At 37.2% G+C, this 19,133-nt stretch overlaps 2 protein-coding genes across 2 annotated transcripts; one reads left to right on the forward strand and one right to left on the reverse strand.

Moving 5' to 3' along the window:
• Positions 1 to 2,300: 2,300 nt before the first annotated feature.
• Positions 2,301 to 3,063, reverse strand: EV154DRAFT_486576 (uncharacterized protein; the record flags this gene model as incomplete). Its single annotated transcript, XM_051598860.1, has 3 exons — positions 2,301 to 2,605; positions 2,687 to 2,883; positions 3,032 to 3,063. 3 exons carry the CDS (start codon positions 3,061 to 3,063, stop codon positions 2,301 to 2,303), a joined length of 534 nt encoding a protein of 177 aa, XP_051452314.1.
• A 478-nt stretch (positions 3,064 to 3,541) lies between these two features.
• On the forward strand, positions 3,542 to 4,209 carry EV154DRAFT_555787 (uncharacterized protein; the record flags this gene model as incomplete). Its single annotated transcript, XM_051605300.1, has 2 exons — positions 3,542 to 4,102; positions 4,162 to 4,209. Coding segments are annotated over 2 exons (609 nt in total), but the record flags the coding sequence as incomplete, so codon positions are not given.
• Between the last annotated feature and the right edge of the window lie 14,924 nt (positions 4,210 to 19,133).

Here is a 19,133-nt window from a genome sequence, read left to right on the forward strand (position 1 = left end):
TTGCAATGGAGTATCCAATATAGGCTCATAAGATTCCAAGCGAAGAAGATGCTCACTGCCATTCTTTGGTTATGCTATGGCTGACTTCATATGACTTAATAGCTTTCTTGTCATCTTCATCAGTTGCATCGAGCTTGCTCACCTTCTCCAGGTCAGATCGTAATCTGGTAGCACATTCGTGGTGAATAGGATCAATGAGCCTCAGGGTGTTCTCAAGCAAAAAAAATTTGTGAACCCCTCTTTTGGTAAAAACTTCGAACACCCCCCCAAAATTAGGTATAGTGTATGACATCAGGGCAGATTACTATCCTCCTGTAACTTTTTTTCTTTTTATTATTATTTTCCCATAAATGTATTATTATCTTTGCCAAAATGTCTACTTTCGAAGAATCACTCAATGAGTTTACAACTGTTTACGAAGAATCAATGACGCTCATTAACATGAATGTAGCCGCAATTCAGTGGTATATGGAACAACGTCAGTTGGAGATCAACTTGCTTCACGAAGCTTTTCTTTTATATTTTTCTTCAGTTTTTGATGTACCTTCTTTTTTTCATGCCTTACCCTTCCTATTAACTGGCACACGTTCAACTAGAGTTCCTCTAAACAACAATGGAACGTTTTCCAACTATTACTACTGGACAATTACGCACCCTTTTCTCGCTGACGATGACAGTCCACGCACTAGTTTTCGAGCAATGTATCGCATGAATCTTAGCAGCTTCGAAAAACTTGTCAACAACCCTCAGTCAGCATCCAGCATTTGATCTGTTAGCCCACAACAGCATCCCCGCATACATCCAGATTTCATGTGCTATATGGCCCTTAGCCAACTGTCATATTGGTTACAGAACTAGTAACATGGCTTTTGGTGTATCGCATGATAGTTATATCAACTTTTTCCGAAGATTTTTTGGTTGCAATCGAAGTGGTATACGGAGATCTTATCAACTGGCCCATGGATTAGCAAAGGGTTGAGGAAATTCAAACGGGTTTTGAATGGCCTCATGGTCAAGAAGAAGGGGCTATCCGTCGTTTGCCCAAAGCAATAGGAGCACTCGATGGTAAAAATGTTGTTTTTGAGTGTCCTAGAGATCACCCAGAACATTGGCATGATAGAAAGGGTAACTTTGCGATGAAACTGATAGCAATCTGTGACAACGAATGCCGTTTCACGTACATCCGTGTCGGTGACTCTGGTAATAGCGAAATATCCATAACATGTTGATTATCTTACTGATATGTATTTACAGGTCGCACCCACGATGCAGGTGCTTTCAAGTGGACCCAGTTTTTACGACAGCCAGCAACATTGTGACACAACTGTTCTTTACATTCCCAAGAGAGCTAACTCAAGTAAGATCTTTTAAAAAACACAATACTATCCGTACTAACTTAACTAATTCAATAGCTGGGAACACGGAGTATTAGACTGGAGAACACCTTGATCTTCCTAAGAGGACAAAGATCTGTGAAGTATAACATTTAATGAAAACACATCTTCCTAGTGTATGCATTGATCAATATGTCTATATATATAAATATATCTGAATAGCTGCCACGAATGAGAATTTGAAAATTTCACTGAGATCTATGTTGATAAGGATCTTCCCAGTAACAGCTTCACGGAAATTGTGAATTTTGGTGAGGGTGGCTACCGCGGACTTAGGTCTCTGTCCTACCAGGTCTTTGGAGACGAAGAGATGTACATGGATATACAAAAACTGATGAGGGATGTAGTACTCATCAATTAGTTATGAGCAGTAGAAAATTTGTTTTGATCAGCATTTCAAAATGGGCGATATCCAATTTTGAAGCCTACTGCTAAAACTAAACTAATCGCTTCTTTGTTACAAAACAGACGAAAATACTGTGGTATTAAAGGAATAAAGAAATGTTAAAAGGCATATCTGAAATAAGCATGAATACAATATGCAATAATTATATACCTTTCTTAAATGACAACTATCTTTTTCAGTTGTACGTTAAACCCCTTTGGGTATATCTGAACCGTTACACATAGGGTGTTGCTTGCAACTATGTTGAGAATCATTTGATTAATGAGCTACGGATATGCGTTCAAGAACAAACAGTGTTTAATTATTTATTGAAAATCAAATGAGGCGGAAGTAAACAAAGAATAGAGAAGACCGCATCGAACTTTTAGGATATTAAAATAAAAATTATAAACTTCAAAGTGAACCTGTTTCATAAAACATAGTTTGTCCATAATATCAAGTCTGGCTCGGTTGAAATCTTTGCAGTTTTAACGATCTTCCAGCAATTTTCTCATCGCTACTCAATCTGCTTTTGTAAAGCCAAAATTCATACAAAGACTACCCTGCTCTTTATCATTGCCTTGATTAAACTTCAACGGCGTCAGAGCTTCCAGAACAATATCCATGGCACAATTTTGCTCCAACACTCCGGGAAAACGTTCGAACCTCATTTCCAGAATACTCAAAGAAATATTTACCCTCAATCCATATGAATCTTCCAAACATAATTGAGTGATGAGACATTGGTAAACGTGAGAGACATCTTCGATGTGTTGTTCATAGGCAAATTCTGGTTTCTGTAAACCATCCGACGGATCCCATAAACCTTAAGATTTTCAAGAAGGTCCTGACTCTCCAACATAGCCCATTCAGCTCTCTTCTTAGCTTTTACCGACTCATAACTAACTGATTTGTTTCCTTATTTGCTTCTTAAGTTTTTTTTCTTCTGCTCTTAAAACGGCCTTCGTTAGCTGCTGCCAAATACAGTATGCAAGCCTTCCATCTTGTTCAGGACGCCCATGCTTGAAACCGACAATCACAATATGGTGTCTGACCTTCAAGTGCTTGATCAAAGATAATTTCGATTTAAACGTCCTATGGCATCTACAGCAGGTCAGCGTAACTTTAATTAATGTTCGACATCAGTTTCCTTTAGTGATTCGTCATTCGCTGACTGATTCAGTTTAATGAAGAGTGTCTGGATTAAAGAATTTCTTGGGGCACGTCTACTCTTTTAAGAACAATAACATACTCGCCTTCAGTAACCCTTTCTTGATTGTTCATTTATATAATCGTTGTTAATTGTAAAATGGTGCCTAAATCCTCCCCCCCCCCTCAAATCCTAAAACAACTATTTGGATTTGTTCCATAGGCCTAAAAAATAGGTATTCATTAATCCAAAAATACATTGTACATGAGCCCAAAAACTAAATTTTAAGTTATCCAAAAATACACTATACATGAGCCTCAGAAATACGTATTTAGTGATCCAACAGTGTCCTTAATAATCGGTATAAAGTGATGCACCAAGGATCCTAAGAAATGCGTATAAAGGGTTGCACTTCCACCGGCCAATTACTGCAGGGGTGGTATGTACAATTTTTGGCGTATTAGACGGAGTATGTAATACGTAGTGTAAAAGCCTAAGTATTGGGATGAAAAAAAAAGCCAAAAATTACTATATTGGGACATGAAAGTATCAAACTCTTTTTTCAAATAAAGCATACATCTTTAACTTAAATCAAGTAATCAAGTTTTGAAAATGCCTAAAGAACATAAAAAGAAAAAGAATAAGGGAAAAAAGAGAGACAGGGAAGCTCATTCGACTGATTTGAAAAATCAGATGGAACCAAGCAACCCTGGTCAAAAGATTTACTTACGATTGAAAATTCAGACAAACCCAAACAAGATCGGGGAGTCATCATCAAACATAAATACCGGGGAAAGTTTAGCAACAACAGATCCTGAAGTTAACAGCCAATCTAATAATGAAACAAATGTCACTTCAGATCAACAGCCCAAAAATTTCTTACGACTTAAATTATCAGGCCCAAAAGATGTGTTTGAGGTCATCGCTGAAAGGAATGCGAAGAAACGACGATACGCAACACGCATTTCAGAAGAACAGGAAGAGCAAACTTCGAATGACGAAGACGAAGGTAACGGAACTACACCCACAAGTAATCCTAACTTCACAAGAATTGTTCCAATCAGCCGACAGGATAAGAGAAGGGTGTATCAACAATCTGAAGAGTCTAGAGCGTACCAAAGGGAATATCAACGATCATACCGTCAAAACAGGACTAATAGTATTCCTGAAGAGGTATAAATTTGTCTTGTAACTATGACCCTTAAATACTTATGCATTTGATTTATGACTAGATTCCTTCTTGGGAAAGCACCAGAAGAACATTCGAAAAAAGTATAAGGGAGGGACCTACTGTTTTATGCATTTGCTGTGGTGGATTGTTTTTTATCAAAAACGTTTCCTTGGTTGGTAAAGAAGTTATGTTACGGAAATGGAAATGCGACGCAGATGTTGTTGAGGAGGCCTTTTGGACGATTGAATGTAATGTTTTTGAAAATTATAAAAATTTAACAGTTACGAAAACAGGTAGCGACAAACACTATTTTTGTGCAAATTGTAAGGTATCAATTAGGCAGAATAAGGTACCGAAAATTGCTCTAAAAAATGGTCTACATTTCCCGGAAAAGGTTACATGTATTTCAGAGTTGACACGGTTGGAAGAAAGGCTGGTGGCACCAAGACATACATTTCAACAATTATGGACTCATAAAGGTGTTAGTGGACAGTATAAGAGCAAAGGTGGCATTGTTAATGTACCAGTAAATGTCGATACAACAGTCAGTTGTTTACCCAGAAATTACAACGATACTGAGACCGTGCATGTACGCTTAGTAAGAAAATTATGCTTTGAAAAGGATTATATCAAAGGAAATATAAGTCCATCCAAAGCTTGGGTTGCGGCTGAATATCTCCTTCTACTACTCTTTATCAATAGTATGATGTGTCTTTGAGCGATAGAAATGTGTGGAATGAAAGAAACTTAAATCAAGAATCTGATAACAGCAATAATATGGGGATCGATGAAGAAATCAATGAAGCTGAAGAAGAAGATGAGTTAGACTATGATGAAACCTTTGATGATGAATGGGAAGAAGACTATGTGGACGAGCCCTTAAATATTGATGCTACATATACTCTAATTATAGACAATAATGACAACAACATTTCTATCAGACTTGCTCCTGGCGAAGGTAGAACCCCATTGTCTTTGTTGAAAGATAAAGATAGCGATTTCCTATCTTTTATTAAGATATTTTATGGAAAAAGACTAGAATGCATTGAAACAGTATCATACAATTCGATGACAAAATCAGAATTTTTATATTTGTTGGTAGATGGTAAATGATTTTCCGAAAACAGGACTGTGATTCCTTTTTTTTTTTTTTTTTTTTTGAGCACCTGTCTCGTTCACGCGCTTGATAAGAATTTTTTTTATTACAACCCTGAACTAATTATGTCATCTAACAATATGATACTCTTTAACAAACATTATGGAAGCCCTTACTCCTTCAACTTTGCCCGGTGTAATGCAGTTAAATACTGGCGTAACAATTAAAGTAGAATCAGCTAGCTGGAAGGAATGCCTGGCCGAAATCAACGAAGCTTGTGCCTATGGCTGGAGAATCACTAATTCCAACAAGCAACCCATGGATCTCTCTCTTGAAGAAGCTAAAGCTAGAAGCATTTCTCTCCGTTTCTCTCAACAGTATTGCTGTCATCGTGCTGGTACTTACAAGTCTGTTGCCAAGGATCGACCCGTTCAAAAAAAATCGAAAAAGGTTGACTGCAAGTGCACTCTCCGTGTTAGAAGGTTTTATGCTTATCCCGAGTTCTATGAGCTCATTATCGAAAAGGATCATACAAACCATGTTCCTGGAGATTTTATGGACGATATTCGCACTCTTTCTCTCCCAAGAGACCGTTTACATGAGATTTTGCAGCAGCTGAAGCATTCATCAAAGACTCCTCGTCAAATTAGAATTGATATGTTGAAGGCAGCTGACTCTTATGGTCGCAAGTCTCATCGTAAGGTTAATTACCATGATATCTGGAACACAATGAACAAGGTCAGACTATAAACTCAGTATTTATGGAATATTGATATTAACAATAACGCGTTTTAGGTTGATAAGGAGATGTATCATTTTCATAAGGATCATATGGTGTCTTTTAAAATTTGGATTGAGACAAAACTGCCATCTGAAGGCTACGAATGCTTTACTGGAAAATTGGCATACACTGAGGACCCATCCTTGTTCGCCTGTGGGTTTGTCTCCCCCGATCAGAAGATTCGAATGAAGAATTCCAGTGCGTTTTGTTTGGATGCCACTCATAGTATTTCCAGCAATATGGCCGATATTTTGTATACTTTGATCATTCGTGATAATAGAATTGGCAGAGGATGGCCAGTTGCCTATATGATTACCAATGATCATGGCACTGGACCAATTGTTGAATGGCTTCAGCATTTGAGGGATGCCCGTCTTTTGGTTGATCCTGAACAATTCACCATTGACTGTTGCCAGGCCGAGGTAAATGCAATTACCAACACTTTTGATCCAGCAAAGACAAAGATTCAGTACTGCATTTTCCATGTGACTCAGGCTTGGAACAAACATCTTGCTTCTGTTTCTGTTCCTGGATTTTCACCTTCTCAGAATAGAGTGCTCAGAGGTGAAATGATGAGCTATTTACAAAGCATCGTATACGAAGAAGATCTTGATCAGTTCCATCAAAAGGTTATTGGTTTCCAAGAAGAGTATGCCGACCAAACCAAGTTTATGGACTACTTCGTCAAAAACTGGTGTACTGAAGACAAGTTCAAAGTTTGGAGTAGATCGTACAAAGACATCCAGTTTTCTCATATGTTGACCAACAACTTCATCGAATCTTGGCACAATCAATTGAAGACCGTGTTTTTGGGCCGAGTTAGAAACAAGAGACTCGACAAGCTCGTTTTTGTTTTGGTCAATGATGTCGAGTATTACCTCCTTCAAGAATTTGAAAGGGTTATTCAGGGTAACGGTGCGATGTCACCCTTCTTTAAGCAGCAAAGAATCAGAGAGCTTGAGGCTGAGGAAGTTGATGATGAGGATAGAGAGAGAATGGTTGGTGGTCCCTCGGATGTAGATGGTGAAGGAATCAGAAGGTATCAGGTTAGCTCCTTTGTCGATGGTGCTTCAATCGATTGTTCAATTGAAGTAACCATTGACAATGTCATTATGTCTTGTTCCTGTTACGATTTCGGCAAACGAAGACAGCCATGTAAGCATATGTATTTGTTGAAAAACCATACTAACTTTTCATTGCATTTTCCTTCGTCTGTCAACAACTACGTTGTTGATAATGTTCCTGTTTTGGAGACGGCTCCTATGGCCACAATCATTCAACAGGATCATAACGAAGAATTAAAGGATCATTTCTTAGATAACGTGGCCACATTAAACCATTCTCGATCTGATTTAACACGTCTTTTCAAGTATATGACAAAAGAAGAGGCAACGGTTGTAGATGAAATTTTGCAACGTACTATGCAAATCACTCAAAGAATGAAAGATAAGTATGAAACACATTTCCGTAGATCAAACACGCAACTTTAAAATAAATTTTACAATTTTTCTTTACAACTTTTAACTTTGTAATTTGCCTTGAGAGTTTTAACTTAATGATTTTTCTGATTTTTTTGTCAATTTATTTCGTGGTAGATAAGCCTCTTTTTCGGAAAATCATTTACCATCTACCAACAAATATAAAAATTCCAAAATCAATGGCACGGAGATTTGACAGAAGGGCTGTTGAACGCTTGGATTATCTCCTTTATATGGATAGAAAATCTCAGTTATTAAAAATGTGCTCTAACGTTATTACTATCCTTAGAAAAAGAAAAAATACGTCGAGTGAAAATCAACCTTTTACTGCCAAAGATGTTTCAAATGATAATTATGTAACTGGGCTATTGAGCAAGGATCAAGCTTTTAAAACCTTTGCTGGTGTTAGATTGTCCTCGGAGTACTGGAAAAATCAGAAAAAAAATTCCATGGCGATGATAAGGCAATATGGTATCCCATCTTTGTTTATCACTGTTTCTGCTGCAGAGACAAAATGGACCGAATTACTCTGTATTTTAAAAAAGATTGTGGATGACGATATTATGAGCGAGGAAGAAGCTGAAACGTTAAGTTATGATGAAAAAGCTAGACTCATTCAAAGCGATCCGATAACAACAGCTCGTTATTTTGATCACAGGTTTAGAGAATTGAAAAAGACCTGGGTAGCAGAAGACGGTCCATTTTGTGAATACAAAATCAGTGAATACTACTTTAGAATTGAGTTTCAGCATAGAAGTAAGAATACATACAAAAAAAAATATTCATCAAGTTAATTAAACTAATTATTTATGATTACGAAGGATCCCCACATGTTCACATGTTGATTTGGCTGAAGGATGCACCCATTTACGAGGACAAAGAATGCGATACCGTAGACGAAGCCCGAGCAGCTAAAAAGTTAATTTGTGATTTTGTCGACAAAATCATTACTTGTAGTAAGAAATAGGATGGTAGCCCACATACCAATGATGCGAGCAGATCAAACGTGGACACGTGTAAAAGTTTGCTGAAGACGCGACAGACTCATAAGCATACCAGTACCTGTAGAAGAAAGAGAGGAGGAAATGATATTGTTTGTCGTTTCAACATACCATTTATGCCAATGCCTTATACAAAAATCATGCTACCTTTGGATCATAGTGATTATACACCAGAAGAAATTTCAGAGTACAAAAAGATGCATAAGGGAATTAAGGACTATCTTGATGAAAATTCGACGATGCTGTCAGATTCTGAGATTTCATTCGAAACTTTTATGGAACTTGTTAATGTTCCTTGTCCCGCTGAATATTTTTTTTCATTGAGATCAGGACTTAAGATTAACAAGATTTACATCAAACGCGAGCCAAACGAGGTTATGATTAATAATTATAGTAGAAAGATATTAAGTTTATTTAAAGCAAATATGGATATACAATTCATTCTTGATCCGTATGCTTGCTGCGCTTATGTTCTTGACTATATCAATAAGACCGACAAAGGAATGAGCAAAGCTATGGAGGGTGTCTATGCAAAACATAAATATGACCCCAAATCTAAGGCCTTTGATTTGCTTCAATCTTTGGTGACGACGTATTACAATGCTAGCGAAATATCTGCTCAGGAGGCGGCTTACAATATCATTGGAATTCAAATGGTTGAATCAAGCACTGTCACCATATTTGTTCCAACATCCAGACCTGAAAATAGAACTCATATTTTGAAAAGTCAAGTAGACCTCCTTAAATTGAGTCCTGATTCTACGGATTGCTTTATTCCAGGTGTCATAGAACATTATGTCAATCGTCCTGATAGCTTAGAAAATATTACATTAGCCCAATTTGCTTCTTATTACGAAGTTAGTAAAAAGCATCCAAGTGAAAACAAAAAACATAGGAAAAGGGATGATGAAGAAAATGAAGACGAAGCTGAAAGTGAGAATGAAGAAACATTGCAAGCGGATACTGCTGAAGATGTATTTTTTCTGTGCGGTGGATCTCCCGGTGAGGTGTTCCAATTAAAAAAAGACTCTGGATTTATTCGTCGCAGATCCAAGTCAAAAGTAATCAGATACTACAAATTCAATATCGAAAAAGAACGTTCAGATTATTTCAGAACTCTCCTAATGCTATTTTATCCTTGGAGAGACGAGGCTATGGAATTGTTAGACGTGGACACCGAAAAAAAGTTTCAAGAAAATCATAATAACATTGTATTTAACAAAAAAGAGTTTTGTATGATTGATGATGAAACTTTGGATGGATATATGGAGCAGCTAAATGGTGAGATGGAAGAGAACGAAAATGAATCTGAAGACGTGGATAGTTCAAACCAAACTAGTAGCGAATCATGCGACGCAAACAATGATTTTAAAAGGTACACGTTGGATGTTGATGATTCAAGTGAGGGTGATTAACACCGAAGTAACGATTTGTTTGATGATCTCAACGAAAGTACATCCAGATCCAACAATGGCAACAAAACGTATCTTGAAAAAATAACATTAGCTGACAGACTAGGGAAGGAGCAATTCCATGCTCTTCTTTCAAAACTGAATGTAAAGCAGCGCGAGTATTTGATGCATGTTATTGATCATGTACGATATAACCGTGACAGAGTGACAATTAGAATGTTCAGTACGGCTAATGAATCTATCAAAACTTTTGCACCTTTCTACCATTTTGTTACAGGAGGTGAGGGGGTCGGCAAAAGCATGCTTATAAAGGCGCTATATGAAGCCTTACATCTTGAATTTGATAGCGATAGAGATTTAGAAATGAATACACCCCCAGTTCTACTTACAGCACCCACAGGAAAAGCAGCTTTTAATATTCAAGGACAGACGTTGCACAATGCATTCCAGTTACCTGTATCCCAAAATGACAATGCAGCTTTAGGTGCCCTATCTGCCAGCGTAAGTCATTCTATGTCAGTCGGTTTAAAAGACGTACGAGTACTTATAATTGATGGTTGGAGTTAAAATTTTTGGCTGGATTGATCAGAGCTTAAGAACTATTTTCGATGCTACGTCACCTTTCGGTGGAATATCCGTAATTGTTCTTGGTGATTTCTTCCAACTATCTCCAGTGGCTGCCAAACCGTTATACACCAGTAGTATATCAAAAAATGCCGCTCTTGCTCTATTTGGAATCAACATATGGGACGATTTATTTAAGGTACATAGATTAGAGCAGATTATGAGACAAAGAGATGATTTACAATTTGCCATTGCATTGAATAACATGGCTGTTGGAAAAATGACACCTCAAGACATAAATCTGTTTCAGAGCAGGGTTTTGCCTATGACAGTTGAAGAAATGAACTTGCTATCATGCGGAGAAAATATATATCCTCATTTACGTGTAAATGTTGATCCGCTCTCAGAAGAAAGACCCATTTGTTTATTTCATCGAAATGCAGATGTACGAAGTATGAACAATGCAATTCTTGATAATATGGATACCGAAGGTGCCATATCCGTTGGCTTTGATCGTGCCACTGGTGAGAAGACTACAGCCAGCGAGAAAAAGTTCGCTCTCGAATTAGTGCGTGATGATAATTCTACACACTCCTTAAAAAATCTCAGCTTACTTAAGAAGCTGAAGCTAAAAATCAGTGCCAGATACATGGTAATGACCAACATAAGTACGGTAGATGGCATTGTTAATGGAACAACTGGTTATTTAAAGAAAATTGATTACGGGAGATTAAAAAATACAAGCGCAAGTTCATCCAGTGCAGCTGTCAATAAAAAGCCATTACGGCTTTGGATCAAGTTTGACGATGAACGAAGTGGATTAGGCCTTCGAAAAAAACAAGCATTATTGCGTGAAACCAATAGTATTATAGACGATAGATGGACCATGATTGAACCAGTATCTTTGGCCATAACTAAAGTTGCTTCTCTGGGTATTACCATCAACCGAAAGCAATTTCCTATAGTACCTGCCGAAGCTCTTACTATTCATAAGTCGCAAGGTGGCACCTACAAAAACGTGGTTGTTTATAACTACGGGAGTTCTAAAATGAGTAGGTCATTAATTTATGTTGCTTGTTCACGAGCTACCACCGCCTCAGGTCTGGTAATAATATCCAAGAACAACAAGTTTTTAGCACCGAAGTCTTTAGAAGGAGAAAGCACATCTGATTTGTATTTGGAAATACAGCGACAAAAAACTATTGTACTCAATCCAGTATTTCGAGGGCTTACGGAAAAAAAGAGTTTTCAAATTCTTTCACATAATGTCCAAAGTTTGCAGGCTCATTTTGATCAGATTGTAAACGATCCAGTTTATATCTCTTCAGATGTTATCCTTTTAAATGAAACCTGGACTCTTCGTGATGATTGCTTTGATATTCCTGGGTTTAAAATGGTCTCTTCAGCAAATTGCCCTGGTACTGTTAGAAAACCTCTAGGCTCTCAATGCTATATATCTGATAAATTGGGTAACAACTATGCCTCACAATCTGAACTTTTTATAGGAGACAATAATTCATCTGTGAGTGTATCATTTGTTACTGTTGATTCCAGCTTATTTTGCAGCATATATGCTTCTCCGCGTACAAGTCAGCAGTTACTATTGGAATTATTGAATTTTGTGTTAGATCAAGAATATGATTATATTGTTATTGGTGGTGACTTTAACGTGCATTTTAATGAAGAATCTTCCAAAAAATCAGCGATTTTGAATTTATTAGAACTAAAAGGTTTAAAAACATCTCTTCCCAGTACCGTCACTTCCAGTACTAAGCAAAAGACATTTATCGATAATATTTTTACAAACAAAGAAATTGTCGATTCTGGAACATATATTTCTTTCACCAGTTTTCACGAGCCCTTATGGCTATTAACGTAAATTAAATAAAATGTTATCATATTAATGTAATAAAAATGTTCTCATCTGATGGGTCCTCCGGGAACCGCGTATTTTTACCGGAGCGTAGCGTAGGTTAAAAAATATGTGGTCGGAGGACAAAGTCTGATACGCCTGTAAAAAAATGGGATCAGCGACCCGAAGGGGAGCCCCATTTTTTTTTCTTTATTATTAAACATTGAAAATGGCTCCTGCTAAGGTTGCGGAAGTACTATTGATCGTTTTTTTAGAATGGGGACTTCGTCGCAGGAGCCCATCTATGTGAAGCTAGACGAATTGATAAAACTCTAAACAAACATTATTCTATTAGTAGACTAGTTTTCTATGATCAGTAATCAGCTATTGAATATCATTAATGACAGTTTGATTAGAACAACACAAAGAGCAGCAGCAATGGATGGCATAAAAGCCCCTTTTTTTGGCGATGTCGAGCAATTGTTAGCCGTATGTATGAGTGAAAATTTAATCTGAGTATCAGCTGTATACGGCTACTACCTGGCATCTCGCTCGCGAAGCGAGCGGAGGCAGCCTCTGAAACAAACTCAAAGCTAATAAAAATAGCTTTTTACTTGTAATATATAATGTTGGGATAAAAATGATCATAACGGATCAGATATAAAATTTAAAGTGAGTCAGGTTTGGATGAGTAATTCAGGATAAACAACATTTTCGGTAGTGTTTGGTTTATCTGAAAATAACACGGATATACCGTTTGCTTATGTTGCGCTGGATAGCATTGCATATAATTGGCCTTGGGTAAAAACAGGAGTTTCGAGATCAATGGCAACTTTTTTCAATGACTGTCCTTGTGATTTGTTAATAATCATTGCAAAAGATACTTCGACTGGAAATTGTTTTCTTGTTAATACAGGGAGCTGGCCTGGAAGAGTCGACAAAGTGAATCGGGGTATGAGTTCGATAAGGCCAGAACCACCCAAGATGTTTACTTTCAAAACATATTGTCCAATTTGAAGAATTATTATCCTAATTCCATTGCACAAACCCCACTCGGGATTTAAATTGCGAAGAAGCATGACAGGCAGGCCAAGTTTTAACTCTAATTTTGCTGGTGGTGGGCCAGAGGTAATCAAACTGTAAAGATACTCTTCAGGCATGCTGTCTATTGAAGACCCTGTCATGATCCTGTTACATTTTATGCCCCAAATATGCAATATGAGTAACCAGCTTTCAGACTCAATATTCATCATTGATCTGTCAGCTCTTTAAATCCTTTGTCATGATCCACATAAGCTATGACTAACTTTTGTCATTGCTTATTGTTTTATTTAATTTCTTGTTTTCCTTTCTCTATAAATATAGCTGATAAATTTCACTTCTCCCAGTTTTCTTTATCAGATATATTTCATAATCATCTTCTCTTTTCTTTTCTCCCTTTTATTCTTAAATAAATAACCTGCTTCAAGAAGCTATTCATTCTCTGTCCTGTCCTGCCTGTCTCGTTCCTCCCTCGTTTCTGACAGACCCTGTAAGATCTGATTGTACGGTATCGGAAGAAAACAAAGTAGCTTTTTCACCAACTACCTGTTCCAAAACCTTACTGTTGAGTGCTTCCACACTGATATTTTTGAACATTAGATCGCTCTTTCTTTAAAAAAGTTGCTATTTTCAAGTGGGCGATTAAGAACAACTTTGGGATAAATGTCTTCAATAAAAGCAGCGAAGTCTGGTTATTGAATTGTCCCTTGTTGATTTGAATCACAAGACATATTTCCAATTCACTCAGCAAAATCCTTATGCTCTTGCACTGAATTAGCCAAACACATATTCTCTGTTAAAAATCCTTTTTTGAGTCTTGGCCACAAAGCAGAAGGCATAATCAAGGAAGCATTCACAATTAGAGGTCGATAACCGTGAGTAGCTACAGGTGGTGTTTGGGCAAAATCACCACCGAGAACAACAGGTACACCACCAAACAAAACAAATTTTTCGGAGTCACATTTGTCAGGAAATTTTCTGTCTACTGCCTCAAAACAATTTCGATGTTGCATTGGAGCTTCATCCCAGATAGTCAAAGCGGTCTTTCTAATAATATCAGCAAGATCACTCTCCTTTTTGATATGACATGCGGATGTAGGAGTTATCTGGATCGGTATAGAAAAACGGGAATGGGAGGTTCGACCACATGGTAACAATAAAGCTGCTATTCCAGAAGAAGCCACACAGAATACAGTTTTGTCTTGACCTCTGTAGTAGTTGCAAAGAATGTTGTAAATAAAGGTCTTTGTTGTTCCTGCGCACCCTTGAAAAAAGAAATGGGCGTTTTTGTTCCGGCTGTTGACTGATAACGTAATGGTATCGAATACTTATCTTTGAAAACTATTAAGCCGGTTATATGTTTTTTGAAAACTGTGTTCCTCTTCACGACTTCATTAAGACAGTTCACCTTGAAATAATAAATTTCCACGGATATTGGAAATGTTATCAATTCATACGTTCCATTGAAACATTGGTAAAAGCTATTGAAAAAATCGCTAGGATTTATCATGATTTTGTAACGATTTTTTTGAAAAGATACAACCCGTAGTCCAACGAACGACTGTTATTGTAAAAAAATGCATCCGGATTAAGATCTAGTAAAATGCTAAATCCTTTTTCTCAATAGCATAATCTAAATCGTCACAAAAGCTTCCCCAAAATTGTTCCCAAATATCCAATGGTAAATATAAGCAGTTGAATAAAAGAACTGAAACAAACATTGACCGAAGGGAAGTTACGGATGCAAAGGAGCCAGTTTTTTCGAAACATTTCTTCCATTTCTCATCGTCTTCAATCAAACGGAATAACATGCAAGCTTCTCTAAACGTGCCACATTCAGCATTATTAACGGTACTTAAGCCTACAAATGAGGTAGCTCACTTGATGTCATTAAGCAACAATCTCAATCAATAACGCTCGCCTGCAGAAGGGTTGCAGTTGTACATTCTACCAATAGCGAAACGACTGGTTTTTCGTGCCTTCCTGACTTCGGCTGATTTATACCAGACAAAACATTCAGGAAATTGCTGATAATGGAAGGGAATAAAATCGTCTTTGTGCTGATTGTCCAAAATCCACCTAGAAAGTCCCATGAGAGTTGACCCAGTACTTTCAAGGGTTTCATTAATTTTATCTTGCTTCCAGAGAGGATCAGAATAAAGCGGCTGTTCTCCAGGTAAGTGAACAGCCAACTGGGTGACAGATGGTGGCTCTTCATACATACGAAATTCGAATATTCTCCATGCTGCTTCAACAGGGTTGATATACGGACCATTGAAGTATTTCTGGAAAGGGCTTTTGCAACACTTGGTGGTATGTCCACTACCACGACACGAGAAGCATTTGGTTTTCGCCAAATCCGGGCATTTGGATCGTGCGTGTCCAGCCAAACGACACCAGTGACAAACCGTGGGTCCACCTTTAAATGTTGCCGAAGCAAAACAGTCCCATTCCTCCAAGTACAAATTATTTGTGAGTGGCTCATTCTTGACCATGTCACCAGAAGCACCAATATAGCCAGCCGAGATATCAAGGATAACCGACAGCTCACCTTCAAAGTACCCACCGCAAGTGTACTCTTTCACCTGGTACACTTCACCGTAAAAACGCAGAGATCTTTTAAGATCCGCCAGAAACGTATCCTTGTCCGGAATTCGCAAAAGAGTCATCTTGACATGCACAAGTGTATTGTTGCCACTAGGAACAGAAGGAGAGCCTTTAAACAACAAGTTCTTGTAACTAACACAGTGAGTGATTGACTTTGTAGTGCTTCTTGTCATTGCAAACTTAACTTAAACCATAAATTCACCAGCAGAGCGAGTACCATAATTGCTAATAGGACGAAATCCCTGGATAGAACCACATTGAGCTTCAATGAGTTCATAAGCTTCTGTACAATGCTTGAAAATGGAAGCGGGGAACGAAAACAAAACAGAACCAGGTGTCAGTGCTTGCTTGACAATAGAAGCAGCTTGACATACCATAATTTGGTAATCAAGTTCAGGATGATGGAAAAGGGTGTTACTTTTCAACTTGAATTGAGAATCAGTCTCGGGAGAGACAGGAAGAGGACGCAAGACTTTTTTGGAGGCACCGCGAGAAGCCACAGTAGACCAGGAAACATGATCTTGATTTGACATTGTTAAATGATCCAGAGGGAAAATTAAGAATGTCGATTTTAAATATGCAAATACAAGAGAGTGTTTTCAGAAATGTCTAAAATGTCGAAATTGAAGGCGAGATCGAAGACATTGGTGAAAGCGTAGTAATTGAAAAAGATAGAGCCGATTGAGACGCGTCGAATAGAATCAAAATTTGAACGGATTGAACGACTTTTGATGACGAATGGATGGGACAAAGATTTGGATGCAAATACCATGTGTAAAAATTCTTTAAGCGAACGAAAGAAAGCCTTCTTTAGCCCTACAGCCTATACAATCTTGAAGTATTTTGTAAAAATTCTTTAAGCACCCAGCACATGCGAAGGAAGATTTTTTTTTTTTGTATTAACTGTAAGTTCATTAAATATATAAAGAAATTATAAGATTAGCCAGAAGGCGTCACTAGACTATCACTACGAACTAGAGGGGATTGAGTCTCTGAAGTATTGAGTGATCTTGTTGAAACATGTTAAGAGCAGCTTGTGCGTTCCACAGATCACCATCATTCACACAACGCCAATGGTATTTCCAAAGTGTAGCTAGTGTTGTGTTTTAAAATAGGGTTTAATTTATAAAAAGACTATAGAAGTAGTTTGAGACTGTTTATAAGATTGTCCTTTATTAATAAATGAAATATACGAGTATTTATATAAAGACTGTTTGCTGTGTTTATATCTCTAGTGCTATCTTGAAGTTATCATTGATTAACCAAAAATGTATATGATAATTACATAGTCACTAATTTAGTCTTCTTCTAATAAATGTTAAGTCCTCTTAACATCTTTGCTTTAAACTAAATTTTAAGTATTTTTCAGACGTACTAAATCAGACTTGTGATGTAATATTCTTATAGTTCTTACTATGACATTTATTGTTAAGCTTATATCACAAATAGTATCAGCATGGATAAACCTTTGTTAGCTCTAATATGGCTATAGTCTTGCTAGGTCACCACAGCTAGTCCAGAACCAAGGATAACAAGCATAACCGACGATAGAGGCTTTTGGTTTTGACCGCAGAGAGATACAAAGCCGGACCAAATATCAAATTCAGTTTCGAATGTGCCACTAATGTTAAGAAGAGAGATTACGTTACACCAGTACTGCCATTTATCGAAACGTCCCACCACAAAATGGAACAAGTCGTCGGAAGAGGAGACTAGACAAATAGGGCAGCTGTCAGGAGCGGACAGGCGGACAGGACAGACAGAAGAATACTTGCTTACAAGAACAAAGAAATAAAAGATAATTATTATATTTATTAAAAGAGAGAGAGAGAGAGAAAGAAGAAAAGAGGAGATAGGGTTGTTAGATAATATTTCTGATGAAGGTGAAGAAAAAGAGGGAAATTTAGGCTATATTTATAGTAAAGGACTGTACAGATATTTAGCATAAAAATAAGCAATGACAAAGTTTAGTAAGTCATTACTTATTTATGACACATATTCGATGATTGATGGCTGACACGTAGATGGCAAGGTGCTGACAAAGAATTACCAAAATTAATGCATCTACGTGCCACGATCATGACATATCCTGCCCAAACATTTGCCTTTCTCATCATGCTAATAAAGCCATTCAGTTAATTCTTGACAAAGTAATGAATATTTCTACATACATAACATTAAATACTACATACAATTACAAGTATTTCTTCATGACAATTGCACCGTCTTTAGTACAGAGTTCAGGCTTGGATACAAAAGCATCATACTCTACTTTTGCATTTTTAAATTCATCCAAAGTAGAGCAAATAAATGCCATTTTTTGAACAATCGTCAAAAAACTACGAACTTCAAGTTGAATTCCGGGATCTATGTTAATTGTAATTCGAGTAAGCTAAGAAGATGAAAATAGTTTGTCTTTATAGTAGCTTACTGTCGGTCTTCACTTTCGAGTTTAAGTTCTTTTTAAACCGAAGAAGAAAATTGGGCTGGATGTGAATCCAAGAAACAATTTGCTTACTGTTAGGAATAACAGTTTTGATAGCCTTCAATAAAGCTTCTTCATTATCGGTGACGAACCATTTCGGCAACAAATTTTCAGCTGTACCAGCAGGCCATACAATATCTCAAAAACATTGAAGAGACCACTGATATCTCTCGGCTGTTTCCTTGTCCATCCAGCAGCCGGCAATGGGAACGGTGGTCAGCTGCTTTGGTCTTTCTGGAGAGCGCAAAAGCTCCAGCAACAACAAAATTCAATAACTATCTTGTGTGAATTGGTCTTTTATGTGGCGTCGATTATAACACAATCAGATAATTTACGCGCTTCCTCAATCCCATGTTGATGAATGAAGAAAATAGATTGGATTCTATTATCTTCGTTAGTTAAATATCTAACATCGTGGTTTGTTGTTTCGAGGTGTCTTGTAAAATTCCAAATGAAAATGCTATCATCTCTACAGAACCGTTGTTGGATATTCGTAAGATCAATCACATTAACGTTGCAAACGTCTCTTGTTTTTAACATCTACAAACAAAAAGATCTATTTTAAGAAATAATATTTATTGCTAGTGTCGTTTGAGAATGTTTTTAAAGTATTCGTATAATATGTCTTTATTCAAAAAAAAATAGATCACAAATAATGCTAACTCCTATCCACATCTTACTTTTACTTTCAACTTCCTTACCTCCAAAACTGCACT

This window comes from Mucor mucedo (assembly GCF_025094135.1).
Source record: "Mucor mucedo strain NRRL 3635 chromosome Unknown EV154scaffold_149, whole genome shotgun sequence".
Lineage (NCBI taxonomy): Eukaryota > Fungi > Mucoromycota > Mucoromycetes > Mucorales > Mucoraceae > Mucor > Mucor mucedo.